The sequence below is a fragment of the Pelmatolapia mariae genome, linkage group LG20 (genome assembly GCF_036321145.2).
Source record: "Pelmatolapia mariae isolate MD_Pm_ZW linkage group LG20, Pm_UMD_F_2, whole genome shotgun sequence".
NCBI classification, from domain to species: Eukaryota; Metazoa; Chordata; class Actinopteri; order Cichliformes; family Cichlidae; genus Pelmatolapia; species Pelmatolapia mariae.
The window spans coordinates 6,069,614-6,088,051 of NC_086244.1; the positions used below are offsets into that span (position 1 = coordinate 6,069,614).

General features: G+C 36.5%; 1 protein-coding gene across 1 annotated transcript; it reads right to left on the reverse strand.

Annotated features, from left to right (window-relative positions):
- Positions 1–8,751: 8,751 nt before the first annotated feature.
- Positions 8,752–14,956, reverse strand: LOC134618879 (uncharacterized). The gene is made up of 6 exons (XM_063464479.1): positions 14,881–14,956; positions 13,187–13,522; positions 12,434–12,520; positions 10,446–10,544; positions 10,178–10,218; positions 8,752–9,309 (listed from the first exon to the last, which is right to left on the reverse strand). Exons 1-6 carry the CDS (start codon positions 14,918–14,920, stop codon positions 9,157–9,159), a joined length of 756 nt encoding a protein of 251 aa, XP_063320549.1. The 5' UTR covers positions 14,921–14,956; the 3' UTR covers positions 8,752–9,156.
- Positions 14,957–18,438: the final 3,482 nt, after the last annotated feature.

The window sequence follows — 18,438 nt, forward strand, 5'->3', positions numbered from 1 at the left end:
GAAAAGCGACTGGACTTCTTTAAGTTGCTTGAAGAAGTTTAAGTTGCTTGTAGTCCCACACCCGTTTTCACACCTTGGCTCATGTGATTAGAGGATCACCAGGAGGTCCTTTGTCCCTCTTTGGGGGGATATACTCCCACTGGGTTTAAATCTGGGACTCTCGGCCATTTGACCTTAGAACTGAAGAAGCTTCTCGGATGAGAGGTGAAACGTCTTCAAGCAACTTAAAGAAGTCCAGTCGCTTTTCTTTGCAAACTCCTTTGGATATTGGTGGGATCCTCCACAGCAGTCCCAGTTTCTCATGTGGCCCATTGGAAAAATGAATTGCCCATTTCTGCTTTGGAGACTTTCTAGGCACACCAAACTTGGAGCAGAACCCGGTATAGACCTAAATTCCACTGGAGGGATTACCTCAAAATTTCTGCCCTGAGAACATCTCATCATCCACCATTTTTTTAAAAACTGCAAATCCAACTGAAGACTATTTTCCATATTTGGTTTTCTTCTTGTTCTCTGTCTAGAAATGTTGCAACAGGTCAATAGAGCGGTCAACATAGAAACTTTTTTTTATCAAAGTTTTTATTTAACATGTTGGGTTAAACAATACTTGCATGCCATACAAATGTGATAAACACACACACACACACACACACACACACACACACACACACACACACACACACACTTGTGTTGTATTGTAGTTCTACAGTATGATAACAGGTCCTGTAGTTCCAACAGCTACATCGGAGAATAAATTGCCTTTTAGTGCAGACAATGAAAAAATGTGTTTCCAGACTTGGAGTATTATTATTGAGAAAACACGTGTTATGTACTTCTTTTGACTGTTCATTTCCTTGAAACACATCAAAATATTCTTAGATTATATTTATTTAAATAGTATAATCCTTCTAGGGAAATATTATTTTACAGCAACACTGTAAAAATACATTAACATTGTTCAATAAAACATAAATATAAAACCAATTTTAAATAAGAACAAATTTGTGCAAATGAAATATCTCAGCAAAATAATAATGTAATATTATTAAGATTATATAGTAATACATATTTAGTTACCCTCAGTATACAAATGAGTGAATGATATGTGAGACTTATTTGGACTGATTGGGACCTGATGAATGTAAAAACAAAGAATTGCCTGATTTTTTTTTTTATACCTGATTTTTGTTTCTGAGAAAAATGAGATCCACATAAGAGGACATTCGTTTTAAATTTTGATAGAACAATGGCAGTATAATGTCCTCATAAGTGGGTCTCTGGCCCTTGTAGAGCAAAATTGGGTATTTTGGTGTCGACAACCCAAAATGTATTGTCCACTTAAGTGGATGCCAGGTCCTAGGAGGTTAAAGAATGTATATGAAAGATGGATGTAGCCACCATGACAGCTTGTTAACCACCTGCTTGTAGCAGGTCACGGTTTATTTCTGCTGTGATTTTATATACAGGTAAAAGTTGTTTAGGACCAGGATGGCTTTGGTGAGAGTAAACTGGAATAATAACATAATATAATAACAGTTTCTTTGTTTTTTGTTTTGTTTTGCAGCTTCCTTAATTTGTTTCTTTTTAGTATCAGATTTTTTTCAGGTCTATTAAAAAACAAACAAACGACTATTGCTTTTAAAATGATCAACCATGCACACCGTTAGCCAGAGTTATGGAGCATGAGTTGAGGCAGAATGGTCTTGAGGTTAACCTCTATTCAGAGTGTTAGCCACAATAAAAATGGCCTTCTTGATAACTACAATAAGGGATCTCTAATAACGCTGCATAATTACAGACACAGGATTGGTTATAGGATTAATATCTGGAAATCCAACAGCTAAATGCAATGTACTACTCAAGGGACAGGTATAGAGTGTTACTAGTCAGTTTGCAGAGCTTTATGCAACTGTTTCATTAAATCTGTCCTACAGAGTTTCTATAGAAATATTAATGGGAATAGCAGGATTAGTTTTATGTTAAGTTAAACTAAACTATCAACGGCTGTGATAAAGAAACATCTTTAATCTGAGATTAACTAATTGAAAGCACATTAATAGTTGCAATAAACAGAAAACAACATTCAGTTTTGTCTGAATTATGATCACCTGTTGATCTTTGTGAGAGGTAAAGTGCCATCAACAGCATTAATACTGTTTCTTAACTGCAGAGTACAGAGGAGGTGAAGCATCTGTGGTGTGGTTGGAAGGGCTGGTATGTACCAGAGGTGTGGAGTAGACAACTTCATCCGTTTTACCACAGGAGGCGCTGTTGGTGGCAGGAAAGTGGGAAAAATCCACTTCAGTGTAATAAACTTTATTCATGTCGTCTTCAGCCTGAAAGAAAAGTGAGATCAACCTTCAGACCCTTAAAAATGTGTTTGTAATTTAAATAAAGGTTTATGGAGCTACAGCCTGAGACATCATTCTTGTACACATAAACTGTACCCACATTTTGAGTGTGAAATCTTTAAAAACATAACACTCAGCCTTTTGAAAAACTACAACAGAATAAAAGAAGTATCTGTTATACTATTGCATTCAAACTACAAACCACAGCTTTGTAATGTTATATCCACAGGGCATAATAATAGTATAATATCCATCCATGATTACTGATGAATTACTTCATTACTCAGACTGGTTTGTCCTGGATTTGGACATCAGAGCTTAAAGTTAGACCAGAGTTGTAAGTACTTTGTTCTGAGAACAGGTGGTGAGGTTGTAGAGGTCGATGTTTTCAGCTCGATCTGGTTGGGGGCCTTTTGAAGTGGTATAAATTGAAGACATTTCCACCTTCCTCTGTGGGGCCCCCTCTCTTATTTCTTGCTTGGCCTGCAGAAGGAGAATAAACCAGCTGGTTGATACAAATAAAGCGATAATGAAGCTCAGGTGTCTCACAGTTCCTAAAACTCACCCGTGTAATGTTGGCATACTCTGTTTCCACAGGAGGTCCTGAAAATGCAGGTCATAAAATAAACATCATTTAACATAATTGATAGTCAAACCCGTTTAACACCAGGCTGGAAAACTACTGACTTTGTAAGATAATTTACTGAGTATCACAGTTAAGACACAATAAATTTCAACAAAATGTACATGAGTCAATTTTAGTTTTTATTCCGTCAGCAGCAGAGATCAGTGGGTGGTGAGTTCATACCTGATGACTAGGTCTGCAGCATAAGTTTAGAATAACTGTAATGTCGGGTTAAACTCCAGGAAATTAATGTACATCAGTATGATGTGCGCTGTAAAGATGAATCACTGCTGTGTGTTTATTGTAGGCTCACCTTTGGGTTTAATGGCCTTCCTGTTCTTGTAGAAAATCAGCAAAGTTGCTGATAAGATGATGATCATAAGAACCAGAGTCAGAATCATGTAAAGCAGCTTATCTGCACCTCAACACAACAGATTTTTACTGTTACTCTCTTAATATGTGATATGTAATAAATACATTTTAGCAATAAAGGTTAACTGATGCAACTAAAGACACACAAACTAAACAAAACAAAACACTTTGACTTAAAATTCAGTTTGTGCAAAATTATCTCTATGATGTTGTAATTCAAGGAAGTTCATTAAAATGTGAAGTAGTATATGAAGTGTTTTGTTTTTGAAACAAAGATCTTTGTAGTACTCACTTGTAATACTCGAGTGCCTTCTCATTGTTTTTAAAATATTTGGTAAAAAACCTACATGAAGCTTTACTGTATGTGTGACTGTTGCACTGATACTTGTATAAATTCATGGAAAGAAATCTGAGAAACTGCTGACTGATAGACCAATCACATCTTTGTCTGCCATTAAGAACTCATGTAGTAAAACTTTAATGAAGTCAGGCATGTTCTCACTCAGCTTTTAAACTTCTTGAGTTCTTCATTCAGATGTTGTGCCATACTGCACTACTTTTATTTGATAACTTTGAAGTTTAGCTTGAAATAAAATGACTCTTGTACTTTACTTTCGGTACTTTAATTCTACTTTAATGTGAATTTTTTTTTCTTTTACTTCTGTTACGGCCCTAGCAGCAGGGCTTCCTCCTGAAGGTGCCTGTGTGGGCGTGTCCTACAATCTCTTCTGCCTGAGGTGCCACCTTTCTCTTTTACACAGCTGACTCACATCAGTAAATAAAAGTATTTAAGCCCAGGGAAAAGTGAGCTCTGGGCCAGCGTGCCATTTGTGTGGTTGCAGCTAGTGAGCTGTGTGTTTGTGTGGTTGCAGCTAATGAGCTGCTCTTTTTTGACTTACTTTTTAGTTTATTGATCAACGCTTGAGTTTTGTTTGTTTTGTTAAATGGTGATAGCAGCTTGTCCGTCTCTTTTAATTTAGCTACTTTAAATAAACTCTTTAATTTAATCCTTTTGCCTCCTTGTCTCCTTTCTCTGACCCGGACACTTTTTGTTACTTTCCCTCATTGCCTTGACCCTTTTAGGGGAACGCAACAACTTCTAACAGAGTTGTGTATTTCTGCACCGTGACTGTTTTTAATTATACTTCAGGAATAAATCAAAGTGCTTCTTCCACTCCTGCTGATGTGTCATTAATGAACATGGATGAAGGTTGTTTGATAAACACGAGACTGATTCACACTCACACATTCACACATGCATATATGATGTACCTGAGCCTGATGACGGTGTTTCAGGAGAGGTTGATGAAGGTGTGACGCTTCCTGAACTGAAGTGTGTTGTTGTTGTTATTGTGGAAGCTGATAAGAGAAATGTTGATGTTGATAAAGGCTCATGAGATGTTGGAGTGTCTGAAGCTGTGAACAAAGAAACAATCAGAATAATAACAATCCTGCTTGAAGCAGGTTTTCTGTCTGCACGTTAATAATAGGTGTTAATGTGTGTTTACAGCACAACTCATGAAACTAAACGTGTGGTGTAAATATGACACATGTAGGTTATTTGAAAGATATGCAACTGTGATCATTGAGAAGTTCACATCTTTAGGGACATTAAGAAGATTTTTTTTACTCACCTCCTGTGATGACGAGCTGAAAATCACATGGTTGTAAACTTGTGTCCAGTGTGCAGCTGTACCATCCTGAATCTGACTTTTTCAGCTGTGTGATGCTCGCATGCACAATATCCTTTGAGAAATAATTTTTTTCATATTTAATGCTGTATCTGCCGCTCTGAGCTGTGTAATCAGCTGTTTCAATGAGAACGTTTCCTTTTTCACATTTGTCTTTACAGAACAATGTCTTTCCTCCAAGGATCACAAATTTGCATTCAAATGTTATGTTTCCTCCTTCCACTCCTTCATAGACGAGAGTTTCAGCGCTGGCAAGTCCAGTGTTTCCATCCTGCAGGTCTGTAGAAAACAAAAGAATCAGTTCTTACCTTCATGTAAAACACTGCAGTCCAATGATAAAATATTTTATTAAATAAAACTGGAAACAGATAGTTATACACTTTATTTGAGTGCAACATTTAAAAGTACATCAGTTAAATCACATTTTTACTTGTCATTAGAATTTGTACACATTTACACAGACCATCTGCTGAGAAAGACTCAGAATTAATCTCTTGAAAACCAACCTTTTATTTGTTTGTGAGTTTATGGCATTTTGACAATGCTGCGTAAGTGTTGCCCTGTTGTTCTTAACTAGCTTAATAAAAACGTCATGGAAAAATGATTGTTGCATTACAAGCTCTGAATAATTCAGAAAGAAGGAAGCGGCACTATTTACTTTCATACAGATATATTATTCTAAGACTACAGTCTGCATTTTAACTGTCTGTGCGAGAAAAGGCAAGCTTAAGTTAATTTTTTTTTAGACATTATAGAAGAAACATTTGACTGGAAACAAAGTGAGATAAAACATTTCTGGGCAAGGCAGTGAGAAGAAACAAAATTTGAGTGATCTTACACTATCATTAACCACAGGAACACAGAAAGACAGAAATAGTTTGTGGTTAAAACGGTTCAACAGGGAACAAAATTTATGGGTCAACTTTCATTTATAAGGAAGCAACCAAATAAACACTGAGAAGAGAGAAAATTAAATATGAAGAAGAAGAAAATTTACTTACAGAGGAAGATGACGCAGAACAAAATGTGACAAACCTTCATATTGAGGCTCTGAAGAGTTCAAGCTGATTCTCTTCCTTCTCTATTTACAAACTAGGAACTTGTCACTTCTCTTATTAATGTGCCCCTTCCTTAAAATAAACACTCCTCCTGTCTGCAGTTTTTCTACCACAGAGACATGATAAGTGTCTGTTTCCATTTAAGTTGTCCTCCAAAAAATTACTCTTTTGGTCTTTAGAGCTCCTTTTTGTCTCTACCAAAAGGAGGTGGGTGGAGCTTCCAGAGCTGTGTGTCAAAGATTGCAACATCTAAAATATCCCCTCTAACTGACGTCATACACAAAAAAGAAAAGAAAGACTGTTTTAAAGTCTTTACTTTCAAATATACGCCATTCAATAGTCGACCTTAATCTTACAGAGAATGTGATGATTTTATGGATAATTAAAGTCAGTCATATATCCACAAACACAACAAGCTGAAAGTCAGTGATGCTGCTCGGTTTGCAGTCCTGAATATCACGGCACAAGCAGGATTCACTGCACTGTTAATGTTAGCTATGTTATATTGCTGCCTCTGTTCGGTGGTGTCGAGCCAAACGGACTTTAACGTGTGTTTGAACGAGCTGATGGTTCACTCGTTAAGCTGAAAGAAAGATGCTTTAATCACAGGAGTCACACATGTGTCCACTGTACCATCTGGGAACTCTTCTTGTTTAGCACTCGTAATAACACAAACACTAAATCCTCCTTCTCTTGTGCTGTTTTGTAGCAGTGTATACACCTGAGACTGTCACCTGTCTGTCTGTCCTGCACTCTCTCTCTTTTTCTTTCTCTCTGATTGTGGAATAAAAGTATGAACATGTATTTATAAGTTACACTTGTGTTTGAATCCTGCAGCTTATCACACATTTGATTTCCATGTGTGACAACTGCAAGTGTCCAGAGTGAGGACAGACTGAGGGACCCACTGCTGCACATCATCTGTGAGGCTTTGCACCCCTGATGATCCACCAGGACAAACTCAGCAGTGTGTGAGGAAGAGGAGGAGGAAGAGCCAGCAGCAGCTGACAGATGGAGAGAATAGACAGACGGTTCCCTGTTTGTGAAGGACTGCTAGGAAATTTTTAAATAACTAATTGTCTGTCCTGAATCAGTCTTATTAGGTAATATTCAAATAATGTTATCATTCCAGTGTTTTCAGTGTGGGAGAAAGTACTCAGGGCCTTCAAGTTACACACTATGAAAGGCAGCAACAAGTTTAATATTCAGAAACCTAAAGTATGTATCAGCAGCAGAATGGAGCTAAAAATAAATGTTTGTTTCAGTTCTATGAAGCTTTGAGTATTTTGGATTAGTAGTACTGCTGTGTTTGTTGCATCATATTGCTGTAATTGTTTATATGCTTTATATATTCTGAGGTAAGTTGATCTATAGTGTTACATCATATTCTATAAGGATGTTATGTGTTTGTATACTTTCTGCCCAGTTTGACCCATTTAGCAGAAGTCAGCCTGTTTAAGGCTCTGATATCTATTCTGTATGACTTAAAGCAGTTATGACATGGTCTGATTTTCTCACCCAATAAAGGAATATTTAATATATCAGTCTACTCTTCATTCTATCAGCAACAGTTATCACAGCTCGTACATTTTGTTTTTACACATATATGTAAGCATTGAGCCAAATGTAATAATGCCAACATATTAAACGAACAATATTTGTCTCTTATATATAATACACCTATATATACACTGTCAAAGATACTTGTCTTTGAGTGAAGATTTAAGGTGATAGGAAATATAAATAACTGCAACTTTAATCTTTGACCCAGAGATCAAGCTCACTGCTGTAATATATCCTGTAATATATATATATGTATATATATATATGTGTGTGTAATATTGGCCATATTATATTTACATTACCACAGTGAGATGATTTTAGTCTTATGAACAACATTAGCTGATTGTTATTTACTAACTAATATTGAAATGACTTCAGTACAGAAATGAAGCCCAACTATCATGTTTTACAGTCCCGTGGTCTCAGCCTCAGATACTCAACTAATCAAAGTGATGTCATGACAAAAATGTAGGACCGACAGAACATTTTTTCTCCTTCATTTCTGTCACACAAAGCTGTATGACACGTTTCTCGCGGTTAGTATCATGGTTGCTAGGCAACCTGAACAGCGCGACGAAGGCTAGACCGTCCCATTTCACAAGCCTCTCACTTCCGCACTTCCCGTACTTATAGTACGCACCGTCCGTAGTACGCGTAGTGTGCGTACTTCAAGCGTGCAGACCCTGAATTGGGACACAGCCGATGTGCCGGCAGTCCGCTGTTGAGTTTTGGACGAAATGCATTCTGGGATATATAGCTGTCCCAAGTCCACACCGATGCATGCTCGATAAAACGGGCGGATCGAGAACACATCCGGGACTTTTTCGCGTTCTCGGCTTGATGCATACTTCGAATTGGAACAGTACTTGGTCTCCGACTGATGACGTATCACGAGTACACGAGAACGCAAGTACGCACAAGTACGCATATTGATAAACGCCCATAGTGACCTGTCCAGGTTTTACCCACCTCTCACCCTGTGGGAGATGCGAGGCTCCAGCATCCTAGAACCAATGAATGAATTACATCCAAAATTTTCATGATATTACATGTTTTATTTTATGTTATTTCATTTTCAATATCTTTGTCCTTTTTGATATTAGAGAGTATAAAGTCACTCCCTTGAGGTTCAGATTTGTCCATTATGTTTATGTTTTTCTATCTGGAGGAAAGTTACCCGGATTTTAAATAGAAAACATTTGGAATGCAGGCTAAGGCTGCAGGTACATCCTTAAAAAACTAGGAATAAATCAAGTGTATGAAAATAAACCAAGATAGACTCTGACACTATCACGATACATTTCCTTGAACTCATAGTTGGTGCACTGTAGAGGAGTTTCCTGTCCTCTGCAAATGACTCATATCTGCCATCATTAAAAGTTGGCAGGCACGTGGACATCTGCACAAAACCTTGAGCTCAAAGTCTGACGACAAAATCCACGTCACTGAGCTTGGTAATGTAAACAATAGAAGTACTATTGCCATATTTCATGCAGTCATTCAGTCTGACAGGAGCTCATGTCTGAAAACTGCTTATTGTGTCTGAGTGTAGAGTAGATTTGGTCGTGATCTCTGCTGGCTATATTGAGGCTTTGGTAGATCGAGTCTTCACATGAGGAGACTGGATGATAGAGTTCACTGAGACCAATCTGGGAAAACAAAACAATAAATTAACTGAACTGAGAAGAAAAGACAGAAACACAACAATAGCAGTGACACAACAGATCTAAAGTTGATGACATACTACAGGTTTTTAGTGTCACGATGGAAACAGAAGCTGTGTGTTTTATACTTGCTGAGTGTAAAGAGAAGTGGTGTAAGTGGAGTTATTTATTTATTTATTTATTAGCAGTTTCTCAGTTTGCTCAGCTTCATAAAATGAATTTATTGTAACACAGCAGAGTCATTGAAACGCTGCTTTTGTTTTACCAACCAGACCAAAAAAATCTATTTCAAATGTAAAAGTATAAGATGGAAAATGTCACTATTTGAATGAAAGCTGATCACTGCTGCCCCTGTGGTGGACAAATATTTATACAACCAAAAATGTAAGTAGTGAAAAACAGTGAAGTCTTAATTTCTCTGTTTTTATCTTGAGTTTAGTTTCATACATATCCAGAAAAAACACATCTGCTTCTGAAACTACTAAATATTTGACTTTCTTGTAGTGTGCGGTTGCTGTCTGATTTCTTACTTGGGTTGATGGAAACAGCAACATTGTGACTAAAACACTAAGCTGCAAGGCACAAAAGACCGAGATAAACTGAGCGGGATTTAAAAAATCAGGTGATGATTCTTTTGGATTATTAATGTTCAAATTACAAACAAACAGTTTTTTAGTGTCGTATAATGTTAATGCATGTTAGGCACATGCTGAAGTGCAATATTACTTAAGTTTCCCATTAGATCAGCACATGAACATAAATTGGAAATCCTGAACTTTTGTTTCTTTCCAGCTCAATAGTACAGTTTCTTTTAAAGATGACAAAGAGAGTAAACAAGTAATAGATAAGTCACCTCAGGCTGGCCTTGTTCTGAGTGTCTCCTGCTGTTTAGACCTGTAGAAAAGACAGAAAGTTACTATTAACTTTATTCACTGAATTCTGAATTCTTACATGTTTTTTCAGAGTCTAAAACATTTTCAGCAAAGTGTTATGTGAGTGCTTTTGCCTGTTGGATATAAACTGTGACGTGACCTGAGTGTGTCAGCAACCAATCAGTGCCAAAAGAAATATTTTGAATTAATGAATATCAAATATGCAGGTAATGTTGGAAGGTAACTCACCGAAACAGCCACCAGCCTTTTTTCTATAGATGAGCAGCAGAACAACAGGCAGCAGAACCACCACCACAGTTATACATATAACCAAATGCAAGGGGAAACCTGGATGAAAGACAAGACAGGTGGAGATGCACAGATCCTGGTAAATCCTGGTGAAATATAAAGTGAAATACTATCATCCCTGATCACATGTGTAGCATTTGTGTGTGTGTGCATTTGATGCTGCGTTGGTGTTTTTGGATGGATGACTACCTCTCCCCTCTCCTTGCTGCTAGCAGTGATGTTATTATAAACAGTCTTTGTAAATAGTAAATTGTACACACTGATCATAAGCTGTTGCAGACTGGTAGAAGTGAGAGGCCTCATGTTTACTGGTTAAGAGCTTCTGTTAGAGAAATTTACTTTCCTTTTACTCTTTTTAAGGAAGAGCACAGTTCAGTACAAACGTTTATTGTTCTGTGTATGGATCATCTGTCAAGCAAATAAATTGCTGCTATATGTCTTGAATTCTTTTGGCATTTCTTAGGAATAGAATGAAGTCACTGAGGTGAAGCATGTTCGGTGCAGGTTACCGCTAGGAAACAGAAATACACTACAGGAAAGAATCTATAAAATATAAACTGCAACACAGTCCTACAGAAGCTCGTGAACTTTTCGTGTTTGACACATGTTTGTAGACACAAATGATTTTTCATGTTGAAATACTATCATTGAAGTTCGGTGAATTTTCGGTGTACAAAAAGAGCTCTTTCTTGACACTTTCATGTTTTAGAACTGAGCGCTAATCAGAATAAATGTTCTGAATCCTCACCCAGCTAGATGTATGAGAGGCAGAGCGTAATCAAGTGCTGCAATTCAGTAGGAGTAAATCCATGTAAACAGCTAAAGTATTTTTTTTTATAGTAGAGTCTAGATTTAAAGAACAAAACAAAACAGAAAGACCACATTTTATTTTAGGTTTTTGCAAATTCAGTATCAATATGAGTTGAAGTGAAATAAAATGGCACTTATATGCTTTAGTTTTATCTACAAAGAAAACCTTCTAAGGATTTGTGACAGAATATGATTCCTCTGAAGGCAGCTTTTGCAAAAAAAACAAACAAAAAAAACCCCCCCAAAACAAAACCATAAAAAACAAAGAAACCAAATAAGTAACTGTATCTAAACTTCAAAATACATTTTCATGTGTATAAGAAGCAGTTGTGCTTGAAAGTGGTGCTGTCTATCAGCAGGATGATGCTTCAAATTCTCTTCTGCTTTTGGGTTCATGCTTGAAAATACAGCCAAAAATAAATTAAGTATAGTCACTGTTTCAACACCAACAGCATGATAGAAATTGCCACAATACAAGAAGATTTTCTAGCTGTAGATCCATATAGCCTTGACAGGACTCAGACCCACACTCACTCACTTGAGCTTTTCCTTTGTCTGTGACTGTTGTAGTGAAACATGTATAAAGATTAAATTAATCTTTATCTTTTATCAAGACCACATGTAGTGATGCTCTGAGAAAGTCCCTCAAAGCTGTTGACATTTCATTTAACTGTTGTGCTGTTCACTTCATTACATCTATGTCATAACTTTTCTTCTTCTATAGTTTCAGCTTAATCTTACAAAATGTAACTTAATCCCACAATGATATATCCTATAAAATTAGTAGTAAGCCCATTTTACAGTTAACAGACGTTAAAGTTAAAATCCAAAAAATATAATGTTTATGAAATAAATTATATTTTTACTTTGATCATTCTGTTTTAGTGCCAATAGTTTCTTTTTTTTTTCTTCTAACAAAGTTGTGTATTTCTGCACTTTCAGTAATAAATCAGACCAGTGCTAACAAATTTCCCACGTGTGGGACTAATAAAGGTTACCTTATCTTATCTTATCTTACACAGCTGTTGATGTTTCATTCATGAACATGGATGAGGTTATTTGACAGACATATGGATGGATGCCCACTCCATTCACACAGACATGCACACATGACGTACCTGAGCCAGCTGAATGAGACTCTATCACGGTTGTGTCATGGAAGTTAAAATTCTGTGTTGTTGTTGTTCTTGTTGTTGTCATGGAGACTGAAAAGAGAAATACTGAGGTTGGAAAAGGTGGTGAAGTGTTGTTTGATGGTGAAGTGATTAAAGCTGCAAACACAGAAACAATCAGAACCATAAGATTCCTGCTTGAAGAGTTTTGCATGAGAGTAATGGGGGTTAATGTGTGTTTTGCAGCAGAGCTTTGCATGTGAAATGAGGATGTGTTGCTTAACATTCAGAGACTTCAGTGTGTCAACATCCATGCAGCTCTCTTATTATCACAGATATTTTAAAAATGCTGAGAAAACAATGTTTAAATTTAGTTTGTTTAAATATATTTTGTAAATCTATTTTAATCCTCATTTTTAAGACTAGTTTCACTGCATTGTGGTTGTGTCGTGGAAGTTCAAATTCTTTCTTGTTTTTGTGGAGCCTGAAAAGAGAAATGCTGATGTTGAAGAAAGTTGTGAAGTTATGTTTGTTGTTGAAATGATTGAAGCTGTGAACAAGCAAGTTTTTTGTCTGATTTTTTCCTTGTTTGTTTGTCTGCATGCGAGTAATAATGGGGTAATGGCAGTTTTACAGCAGAACTCATTAAACTGAACATTAAATATGAGATATGGAGTTTATTTAAATAGAAAACAATCTACTATTGAGAAGTAAATGTTGGTTCAGAAACATGAAGAAGATTTTTTGGTAGAGACTCACCTCCTGTGATGACAAGCTGAAAATCACATGGTTGTAAACTTGTGTCCAGTGTGCATCTGTACCATCCTGAGTCAGACTTGTTCAGCTGTGTGATGCTCACATGCACAATATCCTTTGAGAAATAATTTTTTTCATATTTAATGCTGTATCTGCCGCTCTGAGCTGTGTAATCAGCTGTTTCAATGAGAACGTCTCCTTTTTCACATTTGTCTTTGCAGAACAATGTTTTTCTTCCAAGTATCACAAATTTGCATTCAACTGTGATGTTTCCTCCTTCCACTCCTTCATACAGGAGAGTTTCAGCGCTGGCAAGTCCAGTATTTCCATCCTGCAGGTCTGTTGAAAATATGAACAGTTACCTGCAGTCTGAATAAATATTTTAAACTGTTTGTGATGACTTCTTTATTTGCTTTTTGTGTATTTGTCTATCAGATGAGGTTTTTGAAATTGTTGTTTAACACATGTTGTAAAGTTTTCAGTTTGTCAGCACTTAGGCTGTGCTGTTCCTCTTTAGCTTGAAAAAATTGTTGACACATTGACTTAAAAAAACATGAATTTTTTTAAGGCTTCATATGCTCTAAATGGTGAGTCGTTCAAAAAACTTTGAAGTTCTGTAAAATACTTTTAGCATTTAGTTATTTAAAAATTCTGTTTTAAGTCCACTTTAATTTGAATGATCATTTACGTTATTCATAATATATATGCTAAAAGTGCATTAAACTGTGTGCCTCTTGCCTTTATTATTTCATTTGTAACCATGCTGCAACTGGCTTGAACTTATTTTCAGGATGAAATATGAAAACAGAACAAAGCTGCCTGCAACTGCAGAACAGGTGGTCCTCTCACTACGCCAAAAAGAAAACAGGCAACCAGGTTTTAGAAAACAAAATCAGTACACAAATAAGAGGGAGATGGTTATTTCTGAAGTCAGCATTACAAGTGAAAACATTCTGGAACAATAACATTCTTCAACATATCTGTGGCCTTAGAGAGACTAGGATCTGAGTCCACTGGTTCCTATTTATAGCCAATTCAATGAGTTGAGACAGGTTCTTCAAGATTGGGCAGTCCAGAGAAATAACAAGAAGAAAAATTTAACAGAATTCAACAAGGCTGCCTTGGAAAGATGTTTCCCTTCATAGGTTAGTGTCCTGTATGGCAGTTCAGATATGAAAGCCCACAGTTTCAGAGCCTTAGTTTATACAATACTTCTTATTCATAATGGATGTTGGGTGTTGTTGTTTTGCTCCTTCTCAGACCCCTTAAAAGCTGATATGTCCTCCGTCTAAACTTCTTGCTCTACTGTCCAAGCACAGTTCTCTTCATCTCCGGATAGTATTACTCCACTTGCACACTTCAGAGCCATCATATCACTGTGTGATCAAACAACACCTGATCTCCACTTCAAGGGACAGAAAATAATAAATAAATAGATAAATAATGATTTTGAGAAGAAATACACAATGCTTACATTTTTTAAAATCAAAATATCAAAACATTTTTTCTTCTGGATCTCAGGAGGATGTTTAAACACCACGTTGAAACATTGAAACAAACGTGTGAGTGATGAAACAGTATGTGAACAAAACGGTTTATGAGGAACAAAACTTACAGATGATCGCCTAAAAAACAAAGATAAAGACCAGCACGGCGAGAACAGAGAAATGAGAGAAATGTGAGGTTAATTTACTCACAGAGGAAGATGAAACAAACCAAAGTTTGACAGACTTTCATATCGAGGCTTTGGTGGGTTCATGCTGCTTCTCTTCCTTTTTCACTCACAAACAGGAACTTGTGTTTTTTGGGTTTTTCTAAAATAATGACACTCCTCCTTCAAACACATCACACACAGATACACACTCTTCCCTTCTTCATTTAAAAAAATGTGGTCCTACAGAATCCATTTATTTATCCTATTGGGTTACATAGCTTTATTTAGTTTCTACTGACACAAGCTGTTTGGGTTTAATTAAATTACATGTATTAATTTACTGGATGGCAGTATTGTAGTTTCATCGGGTCAAACAATGAACACAAACCCATCAAACTGCAAACACTGCCTAGCATCTGTTTTCACTCTACAATCAAAGTTATTCTAAAGCCGTTCTCAGCTGGATTTCTGTGAGTCTCAACACACAGTTCCTGAACTGTGCTGTAGGATATAAAATTCTGATATTTATACTGTTCAGCACTAATGGATTTCAATTCAGTCAAACATTTCTTAGAAGCAAAGGGTTCTGCACAGAGAAAATTACCTCTGATATAGTTTTAACGAAATTCTTTGTTTGTTCAAGATATGAATTTCCTTATTGCAAAACTTATTGCTAGTTTGAGATGACTTGCTTTGCGACACGGTGCACCACAGGCAGACAGGCATGCATGTGGTCAAGAAGAATACTAAGACAGGCTGTGACATTAAAACCATGACTTAAGCAAGTAGGCCAACCTTCCCACAACTGCAACACTACCAGCAGCAGCCTCTTGACTGCTGCCCGTACCAGCCAGAGATTAGGCCGACACTGTGGAGCTGTGCAAATTACACTACTTTTATTTTTTAACAGAACTTTGAGCAACATGTGTTGGCTTACCCTGATTTAACTGCATGCAGCAGGTAAGAATAAGGACACTTCCTTCTTTTGTGACACTTCTGCTTGAGAACTTTCCTCATTTACTCAGTAGCACAACTTTGTGGCAGGAACTTTACGTTCTTATGGATCAGTATTTACATTCAAATTTCAGAGGTTTCTCCAGGAGAAAGCCCTTTTACTCGGCAGCCATACTGAAACATATCTGGGTACTTAGATGGGCAGTTTGGGCAATTTGGGCAGTTATTTGGAATCATTGGACATGAACAGAATATCCAGTTAAATCTGAGAAAAGAAATTACTGCCTTCATACAGGAAAGAAAGAAAATAGAACCGGGTAAACAAGTTTGAATTTATTCTGGATTTTCTACACAACATCAAAAGTATACATACAGACTCAAATATATACTTACACTGACTTTAATTTTTTACCAAGTGGTTCTGGAGGATCTACAGTGTTTTTTGACTACACAAGGACAAAGCCTATTAATTTCTAGTTGGTGATCATGACTGACTTCAACAGTTAATTCCTCTTTTTGCCACCATTAAAAAGGGTTCGTTTGAGAGCACTGACTGGACTGACCAATACTCAGTAAAGATCCAAGAAGGAGAAATGTACATTTAGACAAACTGGGAAGATCTCTTGGAACCATTCCTAAACAACTGCAGATTCCAAGATCATCAGTTCAAATAACTGTATGTAAGTAAAAGTTATTTGGATGTGTCAGCACTTTGCCAAGTAGCATCATTGTCTGGGGCTGTTTTGCTGTGGTACTATACATCGCACAAAGTGGATCGAATAATGAAGACGAATGACTACATCCAAATATTTCAGCTTCACCCCAAATCAACAGCTTGACAGTTTAAACTTAGATTAAACTGGGGTGAATCAGGACCGTGATCCCCAACACAATTCAAAACAAGTTTTGGAAAAAACCAAGCTAACATTACGCTTCTCAAATGACCCTGACCTCAATCCTACCAAATATTAGTGAGGTTATTGTGTACATATATTATAGCCTGCAGTCTGTCTCAAATGACACATGTATGGTCCCGTGTCAGACTTTTTCAGCTGTGCGATCCTCACATACAGAATATCAGATGACAGAATACATTTTTTTTACATACTGAATGCTGTATCTGCCATTTTTAGCTGTGTTCTCTCTGTTGTTGCAATTAGGATATTTCGTTTTTCACATTTTCTCTTACAGGAGAACTTGTTGGTTCCAGAATAAGAAAATTTGCATTTAACTCTGTTTTCTCCTTCCATTATTCTATAAGTGGGAATTCCTCTATTGACTTGACCAAAGTTTCCACTGTGCAGTGCTGTAGAAATGATGAACAATCAATAGTTAATATGTACCCTTTTGTGTACAATTAATTCACTTTATGTGAAAAGTCATAACTTGTTCAAATTAGTTCAGTTGAATTCACAATTTCTTACTTTACTTTGAAGGTGGACAGGGACAAGTTGCTTTGATAAACACGTGGATGGATCCACGCTCACATCACACCTAACTACCTGAGCCTGATGAACGACTCTCTGTCATGGTTGAGTCATGGAAGTTCAAATTCTGTGTTGTTGTTGTTGTGGAGACTGAAAACAGAAATACTGATGTTGAAAAAGTTGCGAAGTGTTGTTTGATGTCGAAATGATTGAAGCTGTGAACAAAGAAAATATCATCTTTGTCATTATCTTTGTGTGTCTACATGAGAGCAATGGGAGGTAATGTGTGTTTTACAGCAGAGCTTTGCATGTGAAATGAGGATGTGTTGCTTAATATTTAGAGACTTCAGTGTGTCAACATCTATGCAGTGCTATTTCTCTCATTATCATTCACATTTTAAAAAAAGTAACATTGTTGCTGCATCAGCTCCAAGCAGGAACCGGTTTGACAAACTGAGCAAATGACATTAACATTTAGTTTCTTTAAATATATTTTCTAAATCTATTTTAATCCTTGTTTTTAAGACTAGTTTCTAAGGTCTGTATTTCAGTGGAACAAAAAGCCAAGTACAGGGGTGGATATTTCATTGGATATTCAACAACAAGTTGACCATTTCTCAGCAGAAAAACGAGCTAAACCTGAGGTGAAGGTCATGCTGAAACTAAAATATTTATCATGGTTTTTATTTGGGGAAGTTAATTTGAACTATCAATCAACTGCATGTTTGAGTGGCTTAACGTGAACCACAGAAATAACAATATATATAAGAAACAGAATATATAATAATGTATTTAAAACTATATAAGAAATATATTAAAACAGTTTACCATTAAAATGTTTCATCAACCATGGAAAACTTAATGATTAATTAAAAGAAAACAAAGACAAGTAACACCCAGAAAGCACAAAATTACAAGACATGAATTTACTCACAGACAGCGATGAAGCAGAACAAAAAGTGACAGGCTCTCATGTCGAGGTTCTGATGGTTTAATGCTGTTGTCTTCCTTCTTCACTTGTAAACCAGGAACCTTTCTCTTCTCTTAATGATGAGGCCCATTCTTCAGCTCTACATTTCTACTTATTTATTTATATTGTATCTCATGTTTCTATCCCCTGAAAAGATCTCACGTTGTTATCCTCATCCAAAATCACACATGTACCTGAGTGCTGAAAACTAGAAATTGACTGTATATGTACAGTACAGAGTACATATTAC

Coding starts and splice junctions, on each gene's coding strand:
- LOC134618879 (XM_063464479.1), bottom strand. CDS start 14,920: ATGAAAGTCTGTCAAACTTTGGTTTGTTTCATCTTCCTCT. Junction 10,545..12,433: donor GTCTCATTCAGCTGGCTCAG/GTACGTCATGTG, acceptor TCTTTCATCCAG/GTTTCCCCTTGCATTTGGTT. Junction 10,219..10,445: donor AAAGGCTGGTGGCTGTTTCG/GTGAGTTACCTT, acceptor TCTTTTCTACAG/GTCTAAACAGCAGGAGACAC.